Genomic DNA, 21,764 nt, shown 5'->3' on the forward strand with positions numbered 1-21,764 from the left:
TCATTGTCATCTGATTTTTGAGTTACAACAATGACCTCCAAATAATATGCGAGAAAAATGAAACTCCAGACCTAAAAGTACCTGGGACGAGGTCGTGTTCTTTAAAACCGAAGAATGAATTTTAGGAACCAAAGGAGGTTATACAGAATATATTCATTGGGGGAAATAAATTTTCTGTCCAAGAGAGGGACAGGAAGGGGACCCCCGGGTGGGTGATTCCCCAGGAAGCTGTCTCTTCCAGGGATTTTTATAGAGGAACTCCATGAGGTGAGGCTAGTCTAAAGTGGTGGAGAAAATATGGGAACTGTTGTAACCCAAAAATGAGACAACTGGGAGACAAGTACAAAAAGAAAAGAGCACTTTATTTTAGCTGGTACCCAGCGGCAACACCCGGCACAAAGTGCCTAAGTGCGCGCCCAGGAGGGGACAGACAAGGGTTTTTAAGGCTGAAAACCGCAAAGGGGAGGTCTTGTGACTTGAACGCCAGGGAATGCAGCACAGGGGTCAGCGTCCACTTTCGGGAAAACAGGTTACATTTTTTTAACATGCAGTTACAATTTTCAGGAACAAATTATTACAATTTATGGTTCAGTGTTGATCACGGGACATATTGCGTGGAGTGCTCTGGGGTAAGAAATAGTTCAGATCTTAACCTTTAGCACACTGTGGTTTAGAACAAAGGAATAGTTTAAACATTAACAAACTGTTCAGAGGTCCGAGGATGGCTTGAGCCACCAAGATGGAGTTTAAGTTGGCAGCTTATACCAAACAATCCTCATTAATAAAGTTACAGTGGAAATGTACAGAGGTGTATAATACAATGGGTATTCTGGTTACAAAATGTAATCAATCACATAGGTTATAACAGAAACATACAGAATTGTATAACAAAATAGCTGTTCTAGTTACAAAAATGGAGACGGTTACATAGGTCATTACAGGAACACATCTCAAGACATGGGCAGGAGGTGAGGCAAAACTATGGTCAACCAATGAGATTACAAGCACCACTGCTCAGGTAAAATTGATTAAATCCAGTACCAAATTTGGAAGCCAGTCAAGTAGCAAGCAGGCATGAATGTGGGACAGTGTCTCTTCCTGTTGGGGGTTGGGTTAGTGACATATTTGGGCACTTTCAAGGTGATTGATACCTATTTAGAATATTAATGCCTGATGCCCATCCCCAGGGAAGTATGTGGCTGTATGTTTCCTCTTTTGTCTTGAGGTGTGGCCCATATGGGAGTGTCTGTCTCTTCCAAGTTGCAAAGTCACCTTGTCTTTCATCTTGTCTCCTTGAGGGCCTGGCCCTGTCTGACTACCTATATTATTTCTATCTCATTCAGCTGCTTACAACAGAAACACATACCATAAACAGTGTACTTTATTTTGATTTAATATTTTTTAATATGCTAGAATTAGCATTTTAAATATATTTTTATATATTTAAAAATTTAGGTAAAAATCATCAAAACCATAAATACTACTTGGGGGTATATGTATACAGTACTGTACACTACCACAAAAGCCTGCAATATAGGAAAAAATCCGCGATAAATAATTGAGATTAATATTTTCTGAAAACCCGCGAAATAGTGAGCCCAAAGTCTAAACACGAAACAGCGAGGGCCTACTGTAACTTTTTCTCTTTCATTTGCATTCCTTTCCAAGTCAACTTTTATTGACATGATTCATCTTGATACTCCTGTTCTTCTAGTGAAGGCTTGAGGAAAATAATTACTGGAAAATGTCATACTACTTGAGCTGGCAGGCAGCACTGGAGCTCTAACACTCCCTTTCCCTGAAAATAAAATCTAGCCAGAAAACAATCAGCTTTGAAATTTGCAGGTCAAAAATACCAGCTCAATCAGCCTATGCTCGCCTTATAAGTCATCATCATTGTCTTCCTCGGTGGCGACTCTGGAAGGCAGGCAATGCAAAGATAGGTTGATTGCAGCTTGCATTTTTGACCCCTAGTTTTCAGAGCTGATAATTTTCCAGCTAGGTCTTATTTTCGGGGAAAATGCCAGCTACAGGAACTAGAATGTCTTCAAAAACACTTCAGAGGAAAACCATAGTCTAAGAAAGGGGGTTGGGCTTTTTGAAGAATATCATTTATACTGCTGGCTCTTTAAGCAGTTTCCTGGTTTACAGTGTCAGGCCTCAAGATATTCCCGGTGAGCAGGACCCAGTGTTTACCATCTCGGCAGCCAGAACCTTGAACCATTTTTTTTTTTTTTTTTTTGGTGTGGGGGAGGGCCTCTCTGCACATACCTCACTACATTCATTACCTGTGTTCTCTTACTGGTCAGCCTGGCAAAGTCTTGCAGTCCTTCTTTCATCTTGTGTTTAGATATAAGAGAATGCTCATAGAGGAATTAAGTGGATTGCTCAAATCCAGGCTTTAGTCAAGGCTATATTGCACTGAGGGATTTCTCTTTTAAACCAAAATAGAATATTCTCATGAATACATTGTTTAAAAATTTATTTCAAAATTAACATTGAAGATCAAGAAAGATGGGGCTCACAAAATTTCCTGCCCAAGTCTACTAAATTGAGTCACTTAGTATTTACATAGTATGCAAAGTCATTGGTTTCACAGGCATTTGCAATGATACAGCTAAGTAAGTACAAAGGGAGGGTTTAAAGCTCAATTTTACAGGGCCAATGTCCGTGATTTCCTTTCTACAACATGACGTTTGGAAAACTTAATTTCCTTCTGGGTGATTTTGAGTTTCCAAAATGGATTTTTTAAAAAATGTATTTGGTACAGGGCCTACAGGGCCTACATAGTTGGATCACTACGTAGATTGACTCCTATTCATTCTCCTGTTTTCAGCCTCCCAAGTGCTGGGATTACAGGCGTGTGCCACCACTCTCAGTCTATGGATTTTTGGTAAAGAAATATTTGCGAGTATAACAAATGCCTTTGCAACATAAGTGTATCTCTGATCTGTTTTCTGTCAATTGAACCTAAATCTCCCCCTCCTATAATTATGACTAGCTTACTGCTTGGTTTTTTTTTTCCTAAGAAATAGTGTGCAACTAATCCTTATATTCATACGGATGAAATTTAGACCCCATAATTTCTATGTAAGGGACTGATCATTTAACCCTAATTCCTCAGGTCATTTGTCTCTAAAACTGATGACTCCATTTCAAGAAAGTGACTGTAGGAAAATCAGTGTATGCCAAGAACGACCCATAAATCTAAATGCCTTGGACCTCTTTTCTCTTAAATGTAGTTTCAAGGAACAAAAAAGTGTGGGCATGGCCCAGCACACTGATGATCAGAGGAGCTCGGGCAGTCAGGAGCCTGAGTGGACTTTGGTAGGAGCAGGCAGTCTGTGTCACTTCTCAAGATGGATGTACTACACAACAGTGATTTCCATCCCTTTCCTCCTCCACGGTTGTTCTCTGTAAAGCTTGTATGTTAACCTGGGCAGAAAACTAGGATGGATAGAACAGAGCTCCTGACCTCACAATCGGAGAATGATAAAATGAGAATAAACACACTCATCAGACCGTGGGCAAAGTTGTGGGATAGAACAATAATCAGGCCACTTTATGTGGATCTGGCAGATGCAGCTCTATCCACATGTAATCTAAGATCAGCAACATGAATGATGTAATTTTCTCATGAGTTCACAATTCTGTCTGGTTATTTCTTGATCCATAATGGTAAGACGAAGTGAAACTGAAAAAGGAAAACAAACCCTGTCTAGGAAGTGGCAGCGCTGTTGGGCGAAGGGAAGAGGATAGGATAGACGGAGGTGGGATCGATCTAAACACTAAGTGAAAAATAACCTTTGCTTTTAAAACTCTTAATTAAAAAAAACCCCAGCATGTAATGCTTAGTATTTCCAGTTACAGACCTTTAAAAGATAACGTGGGTGGCTCTGAAAAGAGCCTTTGGGGTGCAGGTAGAGTCGGGCCCGCTCACTTGGAGCTGGTGTACTTGGTGACAGCCTTGGTGCCCTCAGACACAGCGTGCTTGGCCAGCTCCCCGGGCAGCAGCAGCCTCACTGCCGTCTGGATCTCTCGGGAGGTGATGGTGGAGCGCTTGTTGTAGTGCGCCAGGCGCGACGCCTCGCCCGCGATGCGCTCGAAGATGTCGTTGACGAACGAGTTCATGATGCCCATGGCCTTGGACGAGATGCCCGTGTCCGGGTGCACCTGCTTGAGCACCTTGTACACGTACACCGAGTAGCTCTCCTTGCGGCTCCGCTTGCGCTTCTTGCCATCCTTCTTCTGCGCCTTAGTCAGCGCCTTCTTGGAGCCCTTCTTCGGCGCCGGAGCTGACTTTGCCGGTTCAGGCATGGCAGACAATTCCAGAGTCCAACTGGAAGAGAAATGACAGTCTGAAACAGCACGGTGTTAATATTTGTAGGGCTTCTATGCAAATGTGGCGTTTTAATACCTAGCCTCTGATTGGATAGATTTTCTGCAGCACAACGTCACATGCAAATTAGGTGATTTCAAGTTCTCCTTTGTAATTGGTTATATACTGTAGTTTCTTTTAGCCAATCAAAGCTTGTGATTTACAAGCCCGCCTGGGAGTATAATTTCTTGCAATTTCGGCAGGAAGCCTTTGTAAACGTTTTTTACTTTTGGTGCTCAGCAACTTGGTTGAGGTTTAGCGATGTCTGGACGCGGCAAGCAGGGCGGCAAGGCTCGCGCCAAGGCCAAGACGCGCTCGTCCCGCGCCGGGCTGCAGTTCCCCGTGGGCCGCGTGCATCGCCTGCTGCGCAAGGGCAACTACGCCGAGCGCGTGGGCGCCGGCGCCCCGGTCTACCTGGCGGCGGTGCTCGAGTACCTGACGGCCGAGATCCTGGAGCTGGCGGGCAACGCGGCCCGCGACAACAAGAAGACGCGCATCATCCCGCGCCACCTGCAGCTGGCCATCCGCAACGACGAGGAGCTCAACAAGCTGCTGGGCAAGGTGACGATCGCGCAGGGCGGCGTGCTGCCCAACATCCAGGCCGTGCTGCTGCCCAAGAAGACCGAGAGCCACCACAAGGCCAAGGGCAAGTGAAGCATTTTAGCGTGTGGCGACCTTTTACACCCAAAGGCTCTTTTCAGAGCCATCCAAATTTTCAAGTAAAAGAGTGTGTTGCTGAAAATACCAGGGTGAAATTAATGGTTTTGGGCGTTCTGTGGTCTCATGTCCTACGTGAGTCTGTAGGTGGCGCAGTTGCGCGTGAAGTGACCAGGCACTTTGTGTCCCGACTGTGGGGCAGTTTTGTCCGGGAGTACCAGTTTTGCACAAGGAACAATATTTTAACGTTAGCCAACATTTCACAGGAAGCAAGTTTCAGAAAAGGTTAGAGACATTACAGATAAATTCATGAAATGGGGAAACCAAAACTAAGGAACGAATGGAGATGTACTCCGCATAACACAGCAGAATTTTTAAGGATGTTATTTGGATGAGACAGCTAATCGGTTTATTGCAAAGTGGGCACAGTCGGTCTTCAGATCTTGAACCGAGGTAAAAACTTGTAGACCAATTTTAGGATGAGGTCATGCAAAGACTAGACTTGGAAATGGCACGAATAAAGCTTGTGACGGTAGCACAAGGCAAAATAGACGGATTCCTGAGGTGTAATCTTTCCTTCCTATCACACTTGTTAAACCAGAACATTTTACAGGCTTTTGAAGTGTTTCATTGTAGGTACTAAGAAGTCCAAAAATTAAAAAAAGTAATTTAGGAAATGATCTCTCACGGGTTATAAACTAAGAAACCTTCACGGATTAGAAATTGCAGTAACCTATCCAATCAAAATTTCCAGTCATCCACCAATCGCCTCGTTCATTTTCAACCAATGATTTTGGTGCGCGGGAATTTTGAAAAGCACCTCGGCCAATCAGGATGTTTCTTAGAGTATATAAAAGAAACCCTTTGGTTGCCTTTGAGTCTGTTTCAGGCTACGCTGATATGGCTCGCACCAAGCAGACAGCGCGCAAGTCCACCGGCGGCAAGGCCCCGCGCAAGCAGCTGGCCACCAAGGCCGCCCGCAAGAGCGCGCCGGCCACCGGCGGCGTAAAGAAGCCGCACCGCTACCGGCCGGGCACCGTGGCGCTGCGCGAGATCCGGCGCTACCAGAAGTCCACCGAGCTGCTGATCCGCAAGCTGCCGTTCCAACGGCTGGGGCGCGAGATCGCGCAGGACTTCAAGACCGACCTGCGCTTCCAGAGCTCGGCCGTCATGGCGCTGCAGGAGGCCTCCGAGGCCTACCTGGTGGGGCTGTTCGAGGACACCAACCTGTGCGCCATCCACGCCAAGCGGGTTACTATCATGCCCAAGGACATCCAGCTGGCGCGCCGCATCCGCGGGGAGAGGGCCTAAACCTTTCCATAATCAAAACTGCTTAAAAGGCTCTTCTAAGAGCCACCTACTACTCTGAAATAGCTGTAACAATTGGTATAATCTAAAAAGGTTGGGGGGCATTAGAGGGAGAATTTAAGCTGCCTGGTGCTGTGCAGTTGATGTACTTGAAGGGAGCAGTGAGGTGTATTGTGAGCGGCATGTTTGTATAATAGACAATTTGCAGAAGGGCATGGTGACCGCGTTATCCTTACAATGCCTTTACTGGGGGGCCCCTTGTCTGCACTGGTTTGGTATGTACGGGCCAGGTGATGAGCAGGGATTTTCATGTTAGTCCTTAAAGGTTGAGGCAGGAGGAATGCTGTGAGTTCCATGGCAGTCTTGAGTGAATGGAAGTGTGTTTTAAGGTCAGCCCAAATTCCATAGTGAAGCTGTGTTTCGTTTTTTTAAGAAGTCTTGAAGCCTCATTGAATCTTCCCTTGTGTAAGGCTAAAAGTCCTCTTGTTTCTCTAGGCTCTCCCAGTGGGTCGTCTGCCCCAGCATGTTTCTGCTGTTCCAGGCAGAAGCGGCCCACAGGATGTCCTTCAGTGCTTTCCACCCAGGAGTGGAAATCCACCATCGCGATTTGGTAGGAATTGGACTGTCAGGCTCCATCTAGAGCTAGAGAATATCAAATCTGGTACTGAAAACAAAACAAAAGCGTTATTCGTGAGGAACTAGTTTGAGGCCTAGTTTTAGCTCGTAGTGAGTTTTTAACCAACTGTATTAATGAAAGAAATATTTCCTACGTGTATATAACTAGCTAGCTTGAGAGTTCTGTATTACTTGGTGGTTTCCATTAGGCTCTAGGAGCTTTTATACATGAAATCTTGGGCCCCATTCCCAACTAATATAACTGCAGTGGTGGTGGGGTGGGGTGGGCAGGGGCCGGCAATTCAGATTTTCCGTTACAATTTGTGTTGACGCTGGTGCTGCCCCTAGTAGCTGGGATTGAGGCAGCACTAAATTAATTTTAGTCCTGTTTACTAGCTTCTGTTTGACAGACAGTAAGGAATTTTTTTTTTTTTTTTCTTGAAACAGGTTTCTTGTCATTTGCATTGAGAGAAATGCTAGTTTCCAAAAAGGACCTTCTGCACTGTTTGACACCAGTGTAACTTGGTACCAAGAGCCATAGTTAATATTCACCTGATATTTACAGTAATTTCCCTCTCTCTCTGTACTGGGGATTGGGTTTTGCTATGAATTATATCTCCAACCCTTACTGAGTTTTTCACACAGAGTTATCTTAGGTTACTACATCGTCCAGGCTGGGAGGAACTTGGCAGCCTTGCCTCAGCCTCCTAGGCAGTAGGGCGGTGTCTGAGGGGAAGGCTACTGAGAGTCCATACTGAGACAGAGCTGCCTTCAGTGACTGGCTGCACCAGGTGATGGCGGTGCTACCAGGAGGGGTGGAACAATTTTAGGCTTTTTTTTTTTTTTTTAAATATTTATTTATTTATTTATTTATTTTTTTTTTGTGTGTGTGTGGCCAGCTCAGCCCACCAGGGGCAGGGCGGGCTGGCATGTGGTGCTGGGGGATTGAACCGCGGTCTCTGTGCTTTGTTTAGCTTTGCTTGTTCTAAGTAGGTGCTTTAGACCACTGAGCCATCTCACCAGCCCCAATTTTAGGCTTTTTGTCTAACATCCAGAATGCCTTTTTTCTTTACACAAGGGCTTTTCTGTACACAATTAGCACAAATTCTTGTTTAAATAACTGATCCTTTGTCATAGCTTTTATTTATTTATCAAGTTGTCACTTTTTCAGGTATTTCCATTTTTTAATACTTTTAAGTTTGTGACATTTAAGTAAAAGTGTTTCACATCCTTTTACTGTGTGAGAGGTCAGTTTAATAAAACTATGTGGATCTCATCCACTTTCAATGTCATCATCAACATTGGCCAATTATTTAAATTTGTTTTGAATACTGGGAATTGAACCCAGGGCCCTTGTACTGAGTTACATTCCTACCCCTCTTTTTTATGTTTTGAGACAGGATCTTGCTAGCTTGCTAAGGTGCTCAGGGGATGCCCAATATTGAGCAATTGTGTTTCAGCCTCCCAAGAGTGCAGGGATTACCACCAACTCGGCTTTCCTGTCCTGTGGTAGAATCCAACTAGGATGCGTCATTACTGCTGCAACAAACAACACTTAACATTGATGAATTCTATTTTTCTTTCTTTCTTTTTTTTTTCTCCCCAGCCCCGATGAATTCTATTTTTATATTTTTACAGTTTTGAGAGTCTATGTAGTCTAGGTTGGCCTTGATCTAACAATTGATCTTGCTGCTTCAGCCTCCTGAGTGTGAGTATGGAATTCTAGGCTTATGATACCATGCCCTGTAATGAATTTTATTTTATTATTATTTTTAATGTATTTAGTACAGGGTCTACAGGGCCTCACTACACAGATCGGACTTGTAGTTATCCTCCTGTTTTCAGCCTCCCAAGTGCTGGGATTACAGCATGCACCACCACGAGCCCCTGGGGTGAGGAGGCACAGTTTGTGGGAGATTGAACCCTGGTTCCTGCGGCTGCCTAAGCAGGCACTTCGATCTACTGAGCTATCTGGCTGGTCCTTGTAATGAATTTCAAATGTGTTTATTCTCGATGTATTTGTTGAAATTTTATAATCTGTCTGTGCATTGTGTCTGGTGAACAAAAAAAAATTCCGGCTCTCTTGGAGCTTGGGGTTGACTATGATAGGCAGAAATTAAACCATGCAACATTGTGTATAGTGTTGGATGATAAGAAAACAAAGCAGGAATGTGGAGTAGAATTTGGAGCTGAAATTTAGATATGGTCCTAGTGAAGACCTCGTGAAAAGTGTTTCAGCAAGAGCCTGAACAGGGCGAGGAAGCCGGATGCGTGACTGTCCTCAGGGAAGAGAGAGAAGCGCTGACGATAGGTGGGCTAGGTGAGGTGGCCCACAGGTCGGTGGCTTGGGTTTGAAACAAAAATCAGATTAACAAAAGAAACAAGCTTACTAATTTGTACATTTCACAGGTACACGGAAGACACTCATGTAATTTGTAGTTTTCAAAGGATAGCTTGGAATCCTGGCTTATAAAACACCTTCAGGTGAGAACAGTAAATATATAAAGTACTGGACAAAATAATAGGACTTTGGGTTGCGAGGCTGATGTCTGGGGGAAAGGCTGCAAACAGCAAATAAAGGACTATTAACAAAGCTTAGGAATGTTCATTACTCTGGTTCATTCCCTGCTTTCTAAGGTGAGCGCTTTCTTCAGTGTTTTTTTTTTTTTGTTGTTACTGTGAATAGAAATCACAACCCCACTCTTTCCAGGCAGGCACTGTGCTGCAGAGCTGTCCCTAACCCCTAAATATGCTTCATAACTATTTTTAGCTGTGCAATCTTTTTTATTTGGGGAAGACATTTTTTGGTTATTTCCACAGGCTAGTGAGGGAAGTTTGGCTTTTGCTCTAGATAAAGAACAAGGCCCTGAGAGGAGTTCAACTCAGAAATCTTTGTGTCTGTCTCTCGAATATGCAGCTCGTGTTTCATTTTTAATTTCAATTGCGCTCTAGCCTCTAAAGTAGGGCCCAGCTTTCTTCCTGTTTTGTGCTTTTCCAATCTGGAAAATAGAAGCTAACCTGGAGCTTTTTATTGTGTAGGAGCCTGAAATATGGGACCCTGACATATGTCCTGTTGGTATATGAATTGTTGTTCTGAAGGAAATTAGAAAGCAGCTGATGCAGGAAAATTTTATTCTGTTTTTCAAAAAGCACAACATAGATTTAGCTGCCCTTCTTCCAACTGTAGAACAAAGGCAATCACTGAAGACACTTCTTTAAAACATGTACTCTTTTTAGGTGATGGTGTTTGTATAAACAAATCACTCCTTTGATAACTGATCATTGTCTAGCTTTCTCCCACTATATCTATGAGATCTATATACAAAGACGTGAAATTCTGTTTTCTGGTCTGTTCCAGCTAAGAATTTATGATGGTGCAGGAAAGGATTATTTTTCTTTCCCTAAAATGGGGAGAAAATAAGTTCAGTTGGGGTTGAGTTTGATTTATATTGGTGTTGTTTTAGTTGACAAGCTTTATAGCCACAGGGAAATTGTTTTCCTCATTGGGTTGCAAACTGCATTTGGATGGAATCAAAGTTAAATGTCTTTAGGGACCAGGTAAGGGTTTACTGTGTAGAGATAAGGGTGAGCTACCCAGCTATATCTCACTCACTGGGTCAGTCTATAAAAAACCTGGCTGAATCGAAGGTCCCTAACTATTAGTTATAAGCTCCTGTTGCTGTGTCACTGTTTAGTGAGTAATTTGCCTGCTTGTCCAGTTCCGCTCTACAACGGGAGTAGGGAGGGTGGCTGAAGGGAGAGGACCAGATGCTCTTCAGGTGAAAGGCGAAGTTCTTTATTCTCAAAGAGTTTTTATACAGTTGCATATGAGGTTACATGAGGTGAAGCTAGTATAATTTAAACTCAGAATTTTTCTTGCTACAAATACCAGGTGTTTTTGTTTTATACTGAGAACTCGGGAAGGAATCAAGGCCAAGTTCTTCTTGGCAGATCTCCCATTCACGGCATATTCTTGAAGGTCATGGAAGGGACATGTTCCCAGCTACAGGGAGCAGTTCCGGGGGTGTCCCCCCCCCTTGCCTTAAGGCAGGCAGGGCCACCCCTCTTGCTCTCCCTGCAGGTGACACTGTTCCCCACACCTGCTAGAGAATTTAACACTTTCCTCGTGAACTGTCCAGGTAATGAGGTTTCATGATTGCACTGGTTCAAAAGTTTGTAAATTTATGCAGGGTATGGTGAGGTGCATGTCCATAATCCCAGCACTCAGAATGTTGAAGAGGGAGGATTACCATTAGTTTGAGGTACTCTACAGGCTCGATTACATAGCAAGAACCCCCCTCCACCCCTTATCTTTCTCTGTCTTTTTCTGTCTCATTGTTTCTCTGTCTCTTTCTCAAAAAAAAAGGTCTATAATTTAGTGTCTATCAGAGATTTTAATATAGATTATTTCATGTAATCCACAGTGTGTCCAGGAGTTAGAGTTTGCAGTTCCCCAGTCAGTGCTACAGCTTCACAGTCAATACTGAGGTTGTGGTTTCCTAATTAGTAGTATCAACATTGATTTCTGATGAAAACCCCTGCTTTTTTATTTTTATTTTTTTAAGACCCTTGCTTTGACAAAACACACACACAAGGAGTGGCTTTATTGACCATACTTTATTAAAGGAGCACAGTATATTAAATATATTATGAGAACACGGGTGTTTTTTACCAAGTGAAAACAAAAGATGTTCTATAAGAAAGAAGCTCAAAGGGTAGTTCAAGGAAAATACATGTTCCACATGAGCTACCAGTGTTGGCTATTGTTAGTGTTGTTTCCTTAATAGCTAGGGAAACAGCACAGAAAGTGTCTCCTACATTCTGCAGCTGGCAAGCCATGGCCCCTCTGCAAGTTGGCCTATGTTACATCTTCAGAGTCTTTTAACTGAACCTTCAGGTGACCCTTCAGTGCTGATGCCTACAGAACTCGTCACTATATTAGACCCACTATATGGATGAAGAAATGCAAGCACAGTAAGGCAAACAACCTCCCATAGTGGTTCATGTGGATAATGAAGTCATAAACTATATTCCTGTAGCTAGGAGTTTATTATATGCATGAATTTATTTCCATTCATCCATTCCTTCAATAAAGACTTTGTTTAGCACTGGGGATAGAACCGAGGGACTTGAACATGCTAAGCTCTTACTGTACAATAATGTGCTTCACCCTCAGTTGGTGGAAACGTTTTGAGCACTCCCCATGTTCCTAGCATTGCCTAGGTGCTACAGATACAGCTGTGAATAATAGGCAAAGTCTCCTTTGTGTGAAGTTTATTCACTCTTGTCGAAGACAGACAACAGATAAAATTACCAAAATACAATATACTCTTAGGTAAAAGAGATGAAAAACATAAAAGAGATAAGGGCATACAGGACTGCCAACCAGGGGGAGGCAGGTTGTATTATTAAATGCACAGGTGGGAAAGGCCTCAGAGTGAAGATAAGACGGAGTGAAGGGCTGTGATCCGGAGGGAGTGCAGTGTTTACTAAAGGAAGAGCATTCCCTAGAGAAGTCACGGCACACAGTTCTGGAATTGGGTGCATACCTGAGGCACAGTCCAGTTTTTACGACGAGCTACATAAACCAGGATCTTCTATTTTTTTAAGATCAAGTTTCTAGAGAATGTTATAGCCTGTGCAATTGATTCCAATTTTGTAGCGCTGTATGCTTCCACTGTAACTTTAAGTACTGTTATATCCTGACCAAAGCGTCGCCATCTTGTTCTGTATGCGCCATTCTAAATGCTGTAACTTTCCACTGTGCCCATTCTCTTCTTGAGAACCTGCAGTTGGGCCTTTCTCACGCTGCCCTTTTGTGAGCACCTGAATCTAGTTCCAGCCCAATGCCCTGATCTCGCCCTCGTTCCCAGCTACAAACTGTACTCACCACTGCACTTGTTATTGTTCATTAGAAACAGGTAATTTTTCAACTGTAGCCCCAAGATAAACCCTTGAGGTCAGCTTTTATGGTTTATTGGCTTAAATACCCACTCCATTTTGTAACCAGAATGGGCATTGTATTATACACTTCTGTACATTTCCACTGTAATTTTATTAATGAGGATTGTTTGGTATAAGCTGACAACTTAAACTCCATCTTGGTGGCTCAAGCCACCCATCGGACCTCTGAACACAGTTTGTTAATGTTCAAACTATTCCTTTGTTCTAAACCACAGTGTGTTAAAGGTTGAGATCTGAACTATTTCTTACCCCAGAGCACTCCACACAATATGTCCTGTGATCAACACCGAACCATAAATTGTAATTATTTGTTCCTGAAAATTGTATGTAATCTGTTTTCCCAAAAGTGGACGCTGACCCCTGTGCTGCATTCCCTTGCATTCAAATCATAAGACCTCCCCTTTGCGGTTTTCAGCCTTAAAAACCCTTGTCTCTTCACTTCTGGGCGCGCACTTCAGCATCTTGCCGGGGTGTCTGCTGCTGGGTACCAGCTAAAATAAAGCGCTTCTTTAACTTTTGGACTTGACTCATTGTCATCTGATTTTTGAGTTACAACAGAGAACTCAAGATGATTTATACATTTCAGTATTTTCCAAATATTGCTTCAGATCTCCAAGGACACACAATTAAGGTGGCGAACCAAGGAACAGAGACAGGAAGAGATAAATATTACTTCAATGGAGGAATTTCTGATATAACCATGCCAATTACTAAGAGTATTAATCATGTGATTACTTAGATTTACAAACATTAGGTGCACCTGTGGCACTTGCATGCAGTTCTAGAAATTTGGGAGGCTGACAGGGAAGGATTGTAATTTGAGGCTACTCTGGGCAATTTAATAGGACTCCATCCCAAAAATAAACAATAAAAACATGGGAAATATAGCCTAGTGGTTAAGTGCTTTTCTATCTGCTTGAACCCCTGTGTTCAATCCCCAATACTGCCAATAACCAAAACAAACAAACTGAAAAACAGAAGTGAGGTTCTACAAAGTCATCATCATTGTTTTGATTTTTCAGAAGAAACAGAAACTGATTTTGTTTTTTAGACAGTTTCCCTGTTCAGTTCAGGCTGGCCTTATACTCACTATGTAGCCCAGGCTGGTCTTGATCGCATGGCGATCCTCCTGCCTGAGTTTTCCGAGTAATGGCATTATAGGCAGGTGCTGCTACACCTGGCCTAAATGTGATCAATCTAAAAGAAAGTTTTATATACAAGTGTACTGAAATGTTACGGTTCTAGAATGTCTGGGAATGAATTTCCAAGTACAAGTCAAGTTGCTCATTCTACACTGGTTTTGATATAATGGCCAAATACACTATTGTTGTGCCATACTTCTACTGTACCCAGGTATAAGTGGACTCTTAACAATGTTAACCTTTAGATGAAGATTAGATTCTAGAGTTGGAATATTGTCCAACTCTTTATTATTCTTTCCAACTGTAGTATTTCTTGCCAGTGTTTATAATTCATTAAAAAACCCCCAAACTTCTGAGTAATACTTATGTCCTTCTGAAAGGTAAGACAGTAAAGAGGCCCTGACTAGGTTCTTTTTAAGATAAGGTTTCTTTCTTTCTTTCTTTCTTTCTTTCTTTCTTTCTTTCTTTTTTTTTTTTTTTTTGTCTTTTTGAGACAGGGTTTCAAGCATTTAAGGTTGGCCTTGAGCTCCCTTTGTAGCGCAGGCTCATCTCAAACTTGAAGGGATCCTCATGCCTCAGCCTCCTGAAGGCTAGGATTACAGACATGCAGCACCACACCCAGCTCTATGTAGTTCTGGCCTTGAACTCACTAGGTTTATCCCAGGATGGTCTTTGTCTCCTGAAATGCTGGGATTACAGGTATGTACCACCACGCCCAGCACTGATTAGATTCTAAGAGCTGTTTCATTTATATTGCCTTGGGGTGTGAGCTGAGGCAGGGACTGCAATGGATTTGTACTTTAAAATTGGTTATGTCTTCTTATTCAGTGATTAAAGTCCCCCAAATTCCTTTGCAGCTGTTTGTGCCCATGGTCCTTTGGCTCAATGGTGTATTTGCAAAGATGGCCGAATGCCATCATCAAGGTTTCATACAAGGGAAACTTCTTCGTATTCCCTAAGGGTTGAAGAAATAAGTCTACTAAATAACAGGAAAAATATGTCTAAATTTCTTATGCATGTGGGTACATCACATGAAATAAAAGTGTATGTTCTGAAACCCAGACAAATCTTACATGCCCTGGAGATGCTTATATATCCTCGGTAGAGGGGGCAGAGAAGGAGTGTAGGTTATTTAGGGGAGAGTGTTATAACTCAAAAATGAGGCAGGCTTGAAAAGAAAAGAAGTGCTTTATTTTAGCTGGTACCCAGCGGCAGACACCCCGGCAAGATACTGAAGTGCGTGCCGGGAGGATGAGCAAAGTGGGTATTTAAGGCAATAAACCACAAAAGCTGACGTCAAGGGTTCATCTAGGGACTACAGTTGAAAAATTACCTGTTTTTAATGAACATTAACAGGTGCAGTGGTGGGTACAGTTTGTAGCTGGGAACGAGGGCAAGAACAGGGCATTGGGCTGGAACTAGATTCAGGTGTGCACAAAGGACAGCGTGAGAAAGGCCCAACTGCAGGTTCTCAAGTAGAGAACAGGGCACAATGGAAAATTACAGCATTTAGAATGGTGCATACAGAACAAGATGGTGGGGCACGTGTCAGGTTACAACAGTTAATAAAGTTACAGTGGAAGCATACAGGGTTACAAAGTTAGAATCAATTGTACAGGTTATAACATTCCCCACTGGTTTTTGTGCCCGAGTCAAATCACTGACTGGTCAGGGTTATAGCTTAGCTTGTATGTATTCAGTTAAACAGTTTATTAAACAAGGCCCAATGAGTAGGACTAGAAGGAATATAATCATAGGTCTAATTAAAGTAGTTTTTACATTATTTATAGTAGCTCAGTTGTTTAATATGGCCCCTCAATGAGTTTTCTCTGCTCCGCATTGAGCAGGGCTATAGCTGTTGAAGTGGCATTAAGAGCCTTTGTCACATTGTAACCTAGTTGTCTTACAAGTATATCTGTCACTTTTTAAAAGGATAGGTTTTAACAATACTAAATATCATAGCATATGTTTAAATCTCTCAAGTTCTATATACTTGTGGCCCTTTGAGGCGATGTTATATCAAATTATTTTGACATGGGTCACACCACTGCTAATTTATCCCAACAGCAAGGAACATTAGTTAACAACAGAGTCTGAGTAGGTGGTTTTTTTAGAACTCTAGATGGGAGAACAGACAGTATTTTTATGTCCCCACTGGTTTTTGTGTCACCTCTTGGGCTATAACATCAGCCAGGGAGTTTCATCTTTTGTCTTGAGGTGTGGCCTACAGTGGGGAGCATCTGCCTCTCTCAAACTGTGGTCACCTTGTCTTTTAATTTTGTCTCCTTGAGGGCTCAGCCCTATCCGACTGCCCACAATACCCCCATCTAACTTGGCTGCTCACAACATTTTTCCTCTGAAGAAGTAACCCGAACTGCTGTGACGGTATTGTGGGCAATGATCATTCTGGCTTTTTTAAGCTGAAAAAGGGTCATAGTTGTTGTCCGGCAGTCAGAGATACTCTCCAGAGGTTTTACCCAAAGGCCCTCAGTAGACACTAAGTAATTTTTTTTTTGGTAGGTGAAATAGCTTTAAATCTGGAGAAGGCAGAGCCAAAGAAACAAACAAATAATAACATCAACAGGATGCAGTAATCACTTAGCAGATCTGGAATGTAATACCCTTTTGAAGTTTGTAATTATAAAAATACCAGTCAGAACATTTGTGGATCTATTAGCAGGGATCTCTTTATTTTTTTATGGCCACTAGGTATTGTCTCATACTGGCCTATTCTTGTGCTTTATCAACTTTTACATGAATTGTCAGACCTAGGGAAAGCACTGAGTACTCTCCAGTTTGCAAGTGGAAAGTTTTACAGGCCCTTTTTATATTGGCAGTTCACATGGGTTCCCTCAGGGTGAGAGGGAAGACACATGACCACCTCAATTTGATTTTATTATAAACACTTTTTTTTTTTTTTAGCAGCTTGTGTCAAATATCTGGGGTCCACTGAATAAGGTACAACTTTTGGGTTTTAAGGCCTCCTGTAGGTAGCCCTGTTTAAAGAATGTGAGGGTAACTTTCCCTGTAGTGGGCTTTTCTGACATAGGATTGGGCTGACAGAGATAACATCTTTGAGAGCAATCAGCCCTGCCCAAGGAACGTGATGATAGCTTCCTTTATAATGAGGCAGGAAACCCAGAGAAGACTCAGCTCACCTGGGCTGTAGGAGATGGACAGTTAAGGCCTTATCAAGTCTCTATAGACAAAATCTGTATGATTACCTGGATTTTGGTATCCTTTAAGAAAGAACAAATTTTCTGAAAATTACAGCATGTATAATCAGAGCACAAGCATTTGAGCTAACAGATAAATGTATAAATTGTGAGGCTAGTGATCATAACCCACTTGTTTTTAGAGCCCTTTACTTTTGGAGTCTGACAGTTTGCTAAAAGTCCCTCCAGCTATACTTATAATTATCTCTAAATTTTGAGAACATATGAAAACCAGATTAATACCTTATTTTCACTGTCAATGTTTTTAAGTAATTTAAGTACAGTTTGGCATGTTTTTCTAGTTACACCTGTGTTTACTATCAGCATGAAATACCTGAGTTACATCAAAAATCAACCAGGCTAACTTAATACACTTATCATGAAATACACAGTATTCAGTCAGATTAAACCAATGTCCCATTGAGTTTTGGATATGGCCCCTATTGTAATCAAGGGGCATTATAGAGGGATTTATCCTTTTAACACTGACTCTGAGGTTTATGTTTTAAAGACAAAGACTGGCTCTATCTATAGGCCCAAAGCTATTGGACACTGTGTAGCCAGTGTCTCTAGAATTTTTACAATGACAGGATGTTTCTGTCTGTGGGAACCTGTTTTAACTAGTGAAATACCTTTTTAAGTCTTACACATGAATAACAGTATATTACATTTGTAAAAACTAGCCTTAGCATCCTCTTGATTAATAAGCAACCTCAAAATATATTGTAGCATCTCATTTACAGCTGAAGCAATATATCTTCTAAAGTTTATTTCTATTGAGGTAGGATGACTGGAAGGAGAATCAGGGTTAGAGAAAGACAAAAAGACCTGTGCCAATATCCAGCAATGGGCTGGGTTTTTTTGTAGTCAGGATTACTCAGGGCTCCTCCATGGAGATGACAGGTAGAGATGAGAGTGTGGCCAGAGGGAGGAGGCAGACCCAGTGCCCTTTGATCCTATAGGACCACTGGGGAAGCTGAGTTTGAGTCCTGGGGCCTCCGCCTCAGAGTGCAGTCTCACTTTTAGTGGCTACCTTGGCAGTGAAGACGTGGCTTGTGGGCCTCTTAAAGCAGTCCCTCCTACAATAGCCTGGCTTCTGACAGCAGTAGTAGATGAACCTCATTGTGGTTGAGCTCCTTTTGGAGCGCAGAGAATCAGATTTAGGGTCTGTTTTGAGGCTGAAACAAAGGCAGTCGTTTTTGGTCTCTTTGTTTTTTCTCCTTGGTTCTCTCCCAGTTTCTATCATAGGACATTGTTTCTTAGTGTCCCATAAAGTATCAAGTGAGTTGTCTGGAGCAAAAGCTATCTTTTGTAGTTTTTTAATATCTGAAGTTGACTGAGTAATGAACTTATCTGCAAGAGTAATCTGTCCTCCTACTGAATTAGCATCTCAAGGAGTATGTTTTACCAGTTTTTTATCAAACATTTTAAGAAATCAGAGGGGTGTTTATCTTTGTCCTGGTAAGTAGCTGAAATTTAATAACTGAAGACTTGGTCTTAGTTTTTTTAGACCTCCAAGAATACATACTAGAAAATATATGTTATTACAATCTTCTGTGTGGCTATTAGGCCAGCAGGGGTCTGGCTGCTTCGACTCCAGTGGGAGCAGGTAGTTCCTGTTACAGCTAAACCAAGATAGACCGGCTGTCTATCTTCTCATTGTTTAAAATTAACAATATGATGCTTATTTTTAAAAGCAACATCAGCTTATAATGTTGCCTTTTTTTAAAATAGAAGTCAAAGCTTTGTTTAAGATTAAAATTACATCTTTTAAATCTAATTTATAAGTCTGAATAAATCTTTTAAAGACATCAATGTACTTATCAGGGTCATCTAAAGACTTAAGATCTGACGTTATCTGTTTTAGGTCACAGAGAAAAAGGCACATAAACTCTGGAAGTTTTAAACTTAGATTGTTTTTTACTTTTAAAAAATATCCCTCCATAAACTCAGCTAAGGCGGGTATAGCCTTGTAAGGGCTTGGATTACAGCTATTTTAGAAGCCCACCCTTTTGAAATACAAGTAGGGGAAACCTTATTTTCAGTAATGGTGGGTGAGGCTATGATTATGGCTATTTTGTCCTTAGGCTCCCAAGGTCAGGAAGCAGCAGCCTTAGGCATCCGAGTTGCCAGGTTCTCTTGTAGCCCACACCTACATTTTAATACTAGGATGACTTTTTAAGGCAAACAAAATCAGAATATAAGACTACTAGTCTGGTGACAGGAGTCTTAAGAAGGAAACATAACCATTACATAAAAAGTTCAATTTATATAATCACTTGGGTAAATTTTTTTAGCAACTAAACAAGATTTAACCTTGAAGCTCACAGATGAAACTTATCATCTAGCATCATATTTTACATATTGGTAAGAACACAATACAGCTGGTAAACATCTTATTTTCAGTTAACATGTAAAGCAGATGTAAGCTTTTCTTGATAACCACTATTGCAAGCTGTCTCAGCCTTGTTTCTGAAAGAGCGACTCATTAACTTGTTTTACTGAAAAGCTCAGGTAAAATTACTAGTTTACTAGCAGAGAGAAAAAGTAAAATAGGTAAGTGGAGAGCTTTAGTGGTCAGAGGCCAGTTTCCACCAAGGAACCTTTGGGTATGGCCCCTTAGCCCCTTAGGTATTCTCGGTTTCTTTTGGCTCACACAACCAGAAATGTCTCCAGAAAGGAATCCAGCAGTTTCCCTGGTCAACATTCCATCAGCCATAGGCTTCAATGGGGATTTACCAAAGAACAGCTGGGGAAACCTGTCCTCTGCTTCAAAGAGTGGCAGTTGCTCTAAAAGCATTTACTAGCTGGCAGAGTAACCACTGTTTGTCCAAGTTCTATAAGGGATAGCTAAAAGCCTGAACAAGATTACCTAAGCATCTTATAGTAAATGTTTTATAAAATTTATAATTTATTTTTTTACCCATTTAAATGATAGCTAAACTTAGGAGGAAAGGTCTGGCGTGAACAAACACTCATTTTTAAGGTCTTTACCTAGCTGGGTCAGAGTTTTCCAAATTTTACATGCCTCTAAAAAGGAAAGTGCAAAGAGGTAGGAAAATTAGGAGTAAAATCAAAGCAAGGAAACTGAAACAGAGCAGGCCTGACATTCCCTCTAGCATGTAGAGGGGGATCAGAACCAGTTCATCTCAGTGAAACCTGTCCTCCAAGTCTTTAAGAACGGTTGCTGACCTAATGTCATTTAACTGGCAAAAGGAGTTCCGTTTTTTATATATAGTCATGTAGGTTTTCTAAGTCCAAGCTGGCTAAAAGTCCCATTTACAGAAGTTTACATAAAATCCACTAGGAAGCTTATTAACCTTACCCTCTCTAGTGCTATTGTCTATAATCAGGCAAGGAATACTAGTACATTTAGCAACTAGTTCTAATGGAACATATACAAATACAAAAATAGTCATAAAATGTCTCATTAAAGAAATACGATAACCTTATAACATTTTCATGTTTTAGCTTAGATTTACCAACACATTTTGACCAACATCTTAACTGCATAATGAATTTATCTGTGTACCAGCTGGCAGGTGGAACAAGCAGGTTCTGACGGTGATGGTCGGGGGTCACAGCCACTTGTTATCAGTTGGAACTGCCAGTGTGACCAGGTGGAATTGGCCAGTTGTCCAGGAACAGTGTCTGGAACAGCAAGCTTTGAGTCATTTCAGGGGGTCATGGACAAGATCCATCCAAGCCTCAGTGTAAGGGACCTGGTTAGGGTGTCCCAGATTTCTGAAGGCGGGTCCGGGAAAGGGGGGTGGTCAGCAATGGATGGTGGAGGATGTCAGCTCCGAGTCCTTCGGGGAGGCTACGAGGGGGATCACAGAGGGTGATAGGGAGATGGATGGGGGAGGATAAGGGATTTCTTTGGAGGAGCTAAAGGGGCCAAGGGAGGGGCCATAGGGTGGTCCACGGCCTTGATAACTTTCTTGATCCAGGTGTTTAGATCCTGGATGAGGTCAATCCAGACTTATGTGTAGATGATGTGATCTGGATGGACAGGTGGGTCAAAAATGACTCACAGTGAGCAGGGCAATGGCTGTTGAAGTGGCATTAAGAGCCTTTGTCACATTGTAACCTAGTTGTCTCACATGTATACTTGTCACTTTTCCAAAGAGGTTTTAACAATATTAAATATCATAGCATATGTTTAAATCTCTCAAGTTTTATATACTCGTGGCCCTTTGAGGCGATGTTATATCAAATTATTTTGACATGGGTCACTACCGCTAATTTACTCCAACAGCAAGGAGCATTAGTTAACATCAGAGTCTGAGTAGATGGTTTTTTAGAACTCTAGAACAGGCAATTTCTCCCATGTCCCCACTGGTTTTTATGCTACCTCTTGAGCTGTAATGTCAGCCAGGGAGTTTTCTCTTTTGTCTTGAGGTCTGGCCCACAGTGGGGAGCATCCATCTCTCTCAAATTATAAAGTCACCTTGTCTTTAATTCTGTCTCCTTCAGGGCCTAGCC

The 21,764-nt window shown here is 42.0% G+C and overlaps 3 protein-coding genes across 3 annotated transcripts in view; 2 read left to right on the forward strand and 1 right to left on the reverse strand.

Moving 5' to 3' along the window:
* The window catches only part of LOC101574700, a 42,412-nt gene that overhangs the window by 9,386 nt on the left and 11,262 nt on the right, over nt 1-21,764 (forward strand). Inside the window, exons 2-3 of the mRNA XM_004640105.3 lie at nt 5,893-6,264; nt 19,846-19,855. Of these exons, the coding sequence (XP_004640162.2) occupies nt 5,893-6,264; nt 19,846-19,855 (382 nt within the window). The remainder of the gene's footprint in view (nt 1-5,892; nt 6,265-19,845; nt 19,856-21,764) is intronic.
* LOC101573118 (histone H2B type 1-H) lies at nt 3,798-4,333 on the reverse strand. Its single transcript, XM_004640101.2, has one exon. It carries the CDS (start codon nt 4,315-4,317, stop codon nt 3,937-3,939), a length of 381 nt encoding a protein of 126 aa, XP_004640158.1. The 5' UTR covers nt 4,318-4,333; the 3' UTR covers nt 3,798-3,936.
* Nucleotides 4,611-5,848, forward strand: LOC101573515 (histone H2A type 1). Its single transcript, XM_023700002.1, has one exon. It carries the CDS (start codon nt 4,640-4,642, stop codon nt 5,030-5,032), a length of 393 nt encoding a protein of 130 aa, XP_023555770.1. The 5' UTR covers nt 4,611-4,639; the 3' UTR covers nt 5,033-5,848.

The sequence above is a fragment of the Octodon degus genome, unplaced genomic scaffold, assembly GCF_000260255.1.
Source record: "Octodon degus isolate 3935 unplaced genomic scaffold, OctDeg1.0 scaffold00119, whole genome shotgun sequence".
Classification (NCBI taxonomy): domain Eukaryota; kingdom Metazoa; phylum Chordata; class Mammalia; order Rodentia; family Octodontidae; genus Octodon; species Octodon degus.

What these genes read in the sequence shown, in the direction of transcription:
- LOC101573118 (XM_004640101.2), bottom strand. Translation starts at nt 4,317, where the DNA reads ATGCCTGAACCGGCAAAGTCAGCTCCGGCGCCGAAGAAGGGCTCCAAG.
- LOC101573515 (XM_023700002.1), top strand. Translation starts at nt 4,640, where the DNA reads ATGTCTGGACGCGGCAAGCAGGGCGGCAAGGCTCGCGCCAAGGCCAAG.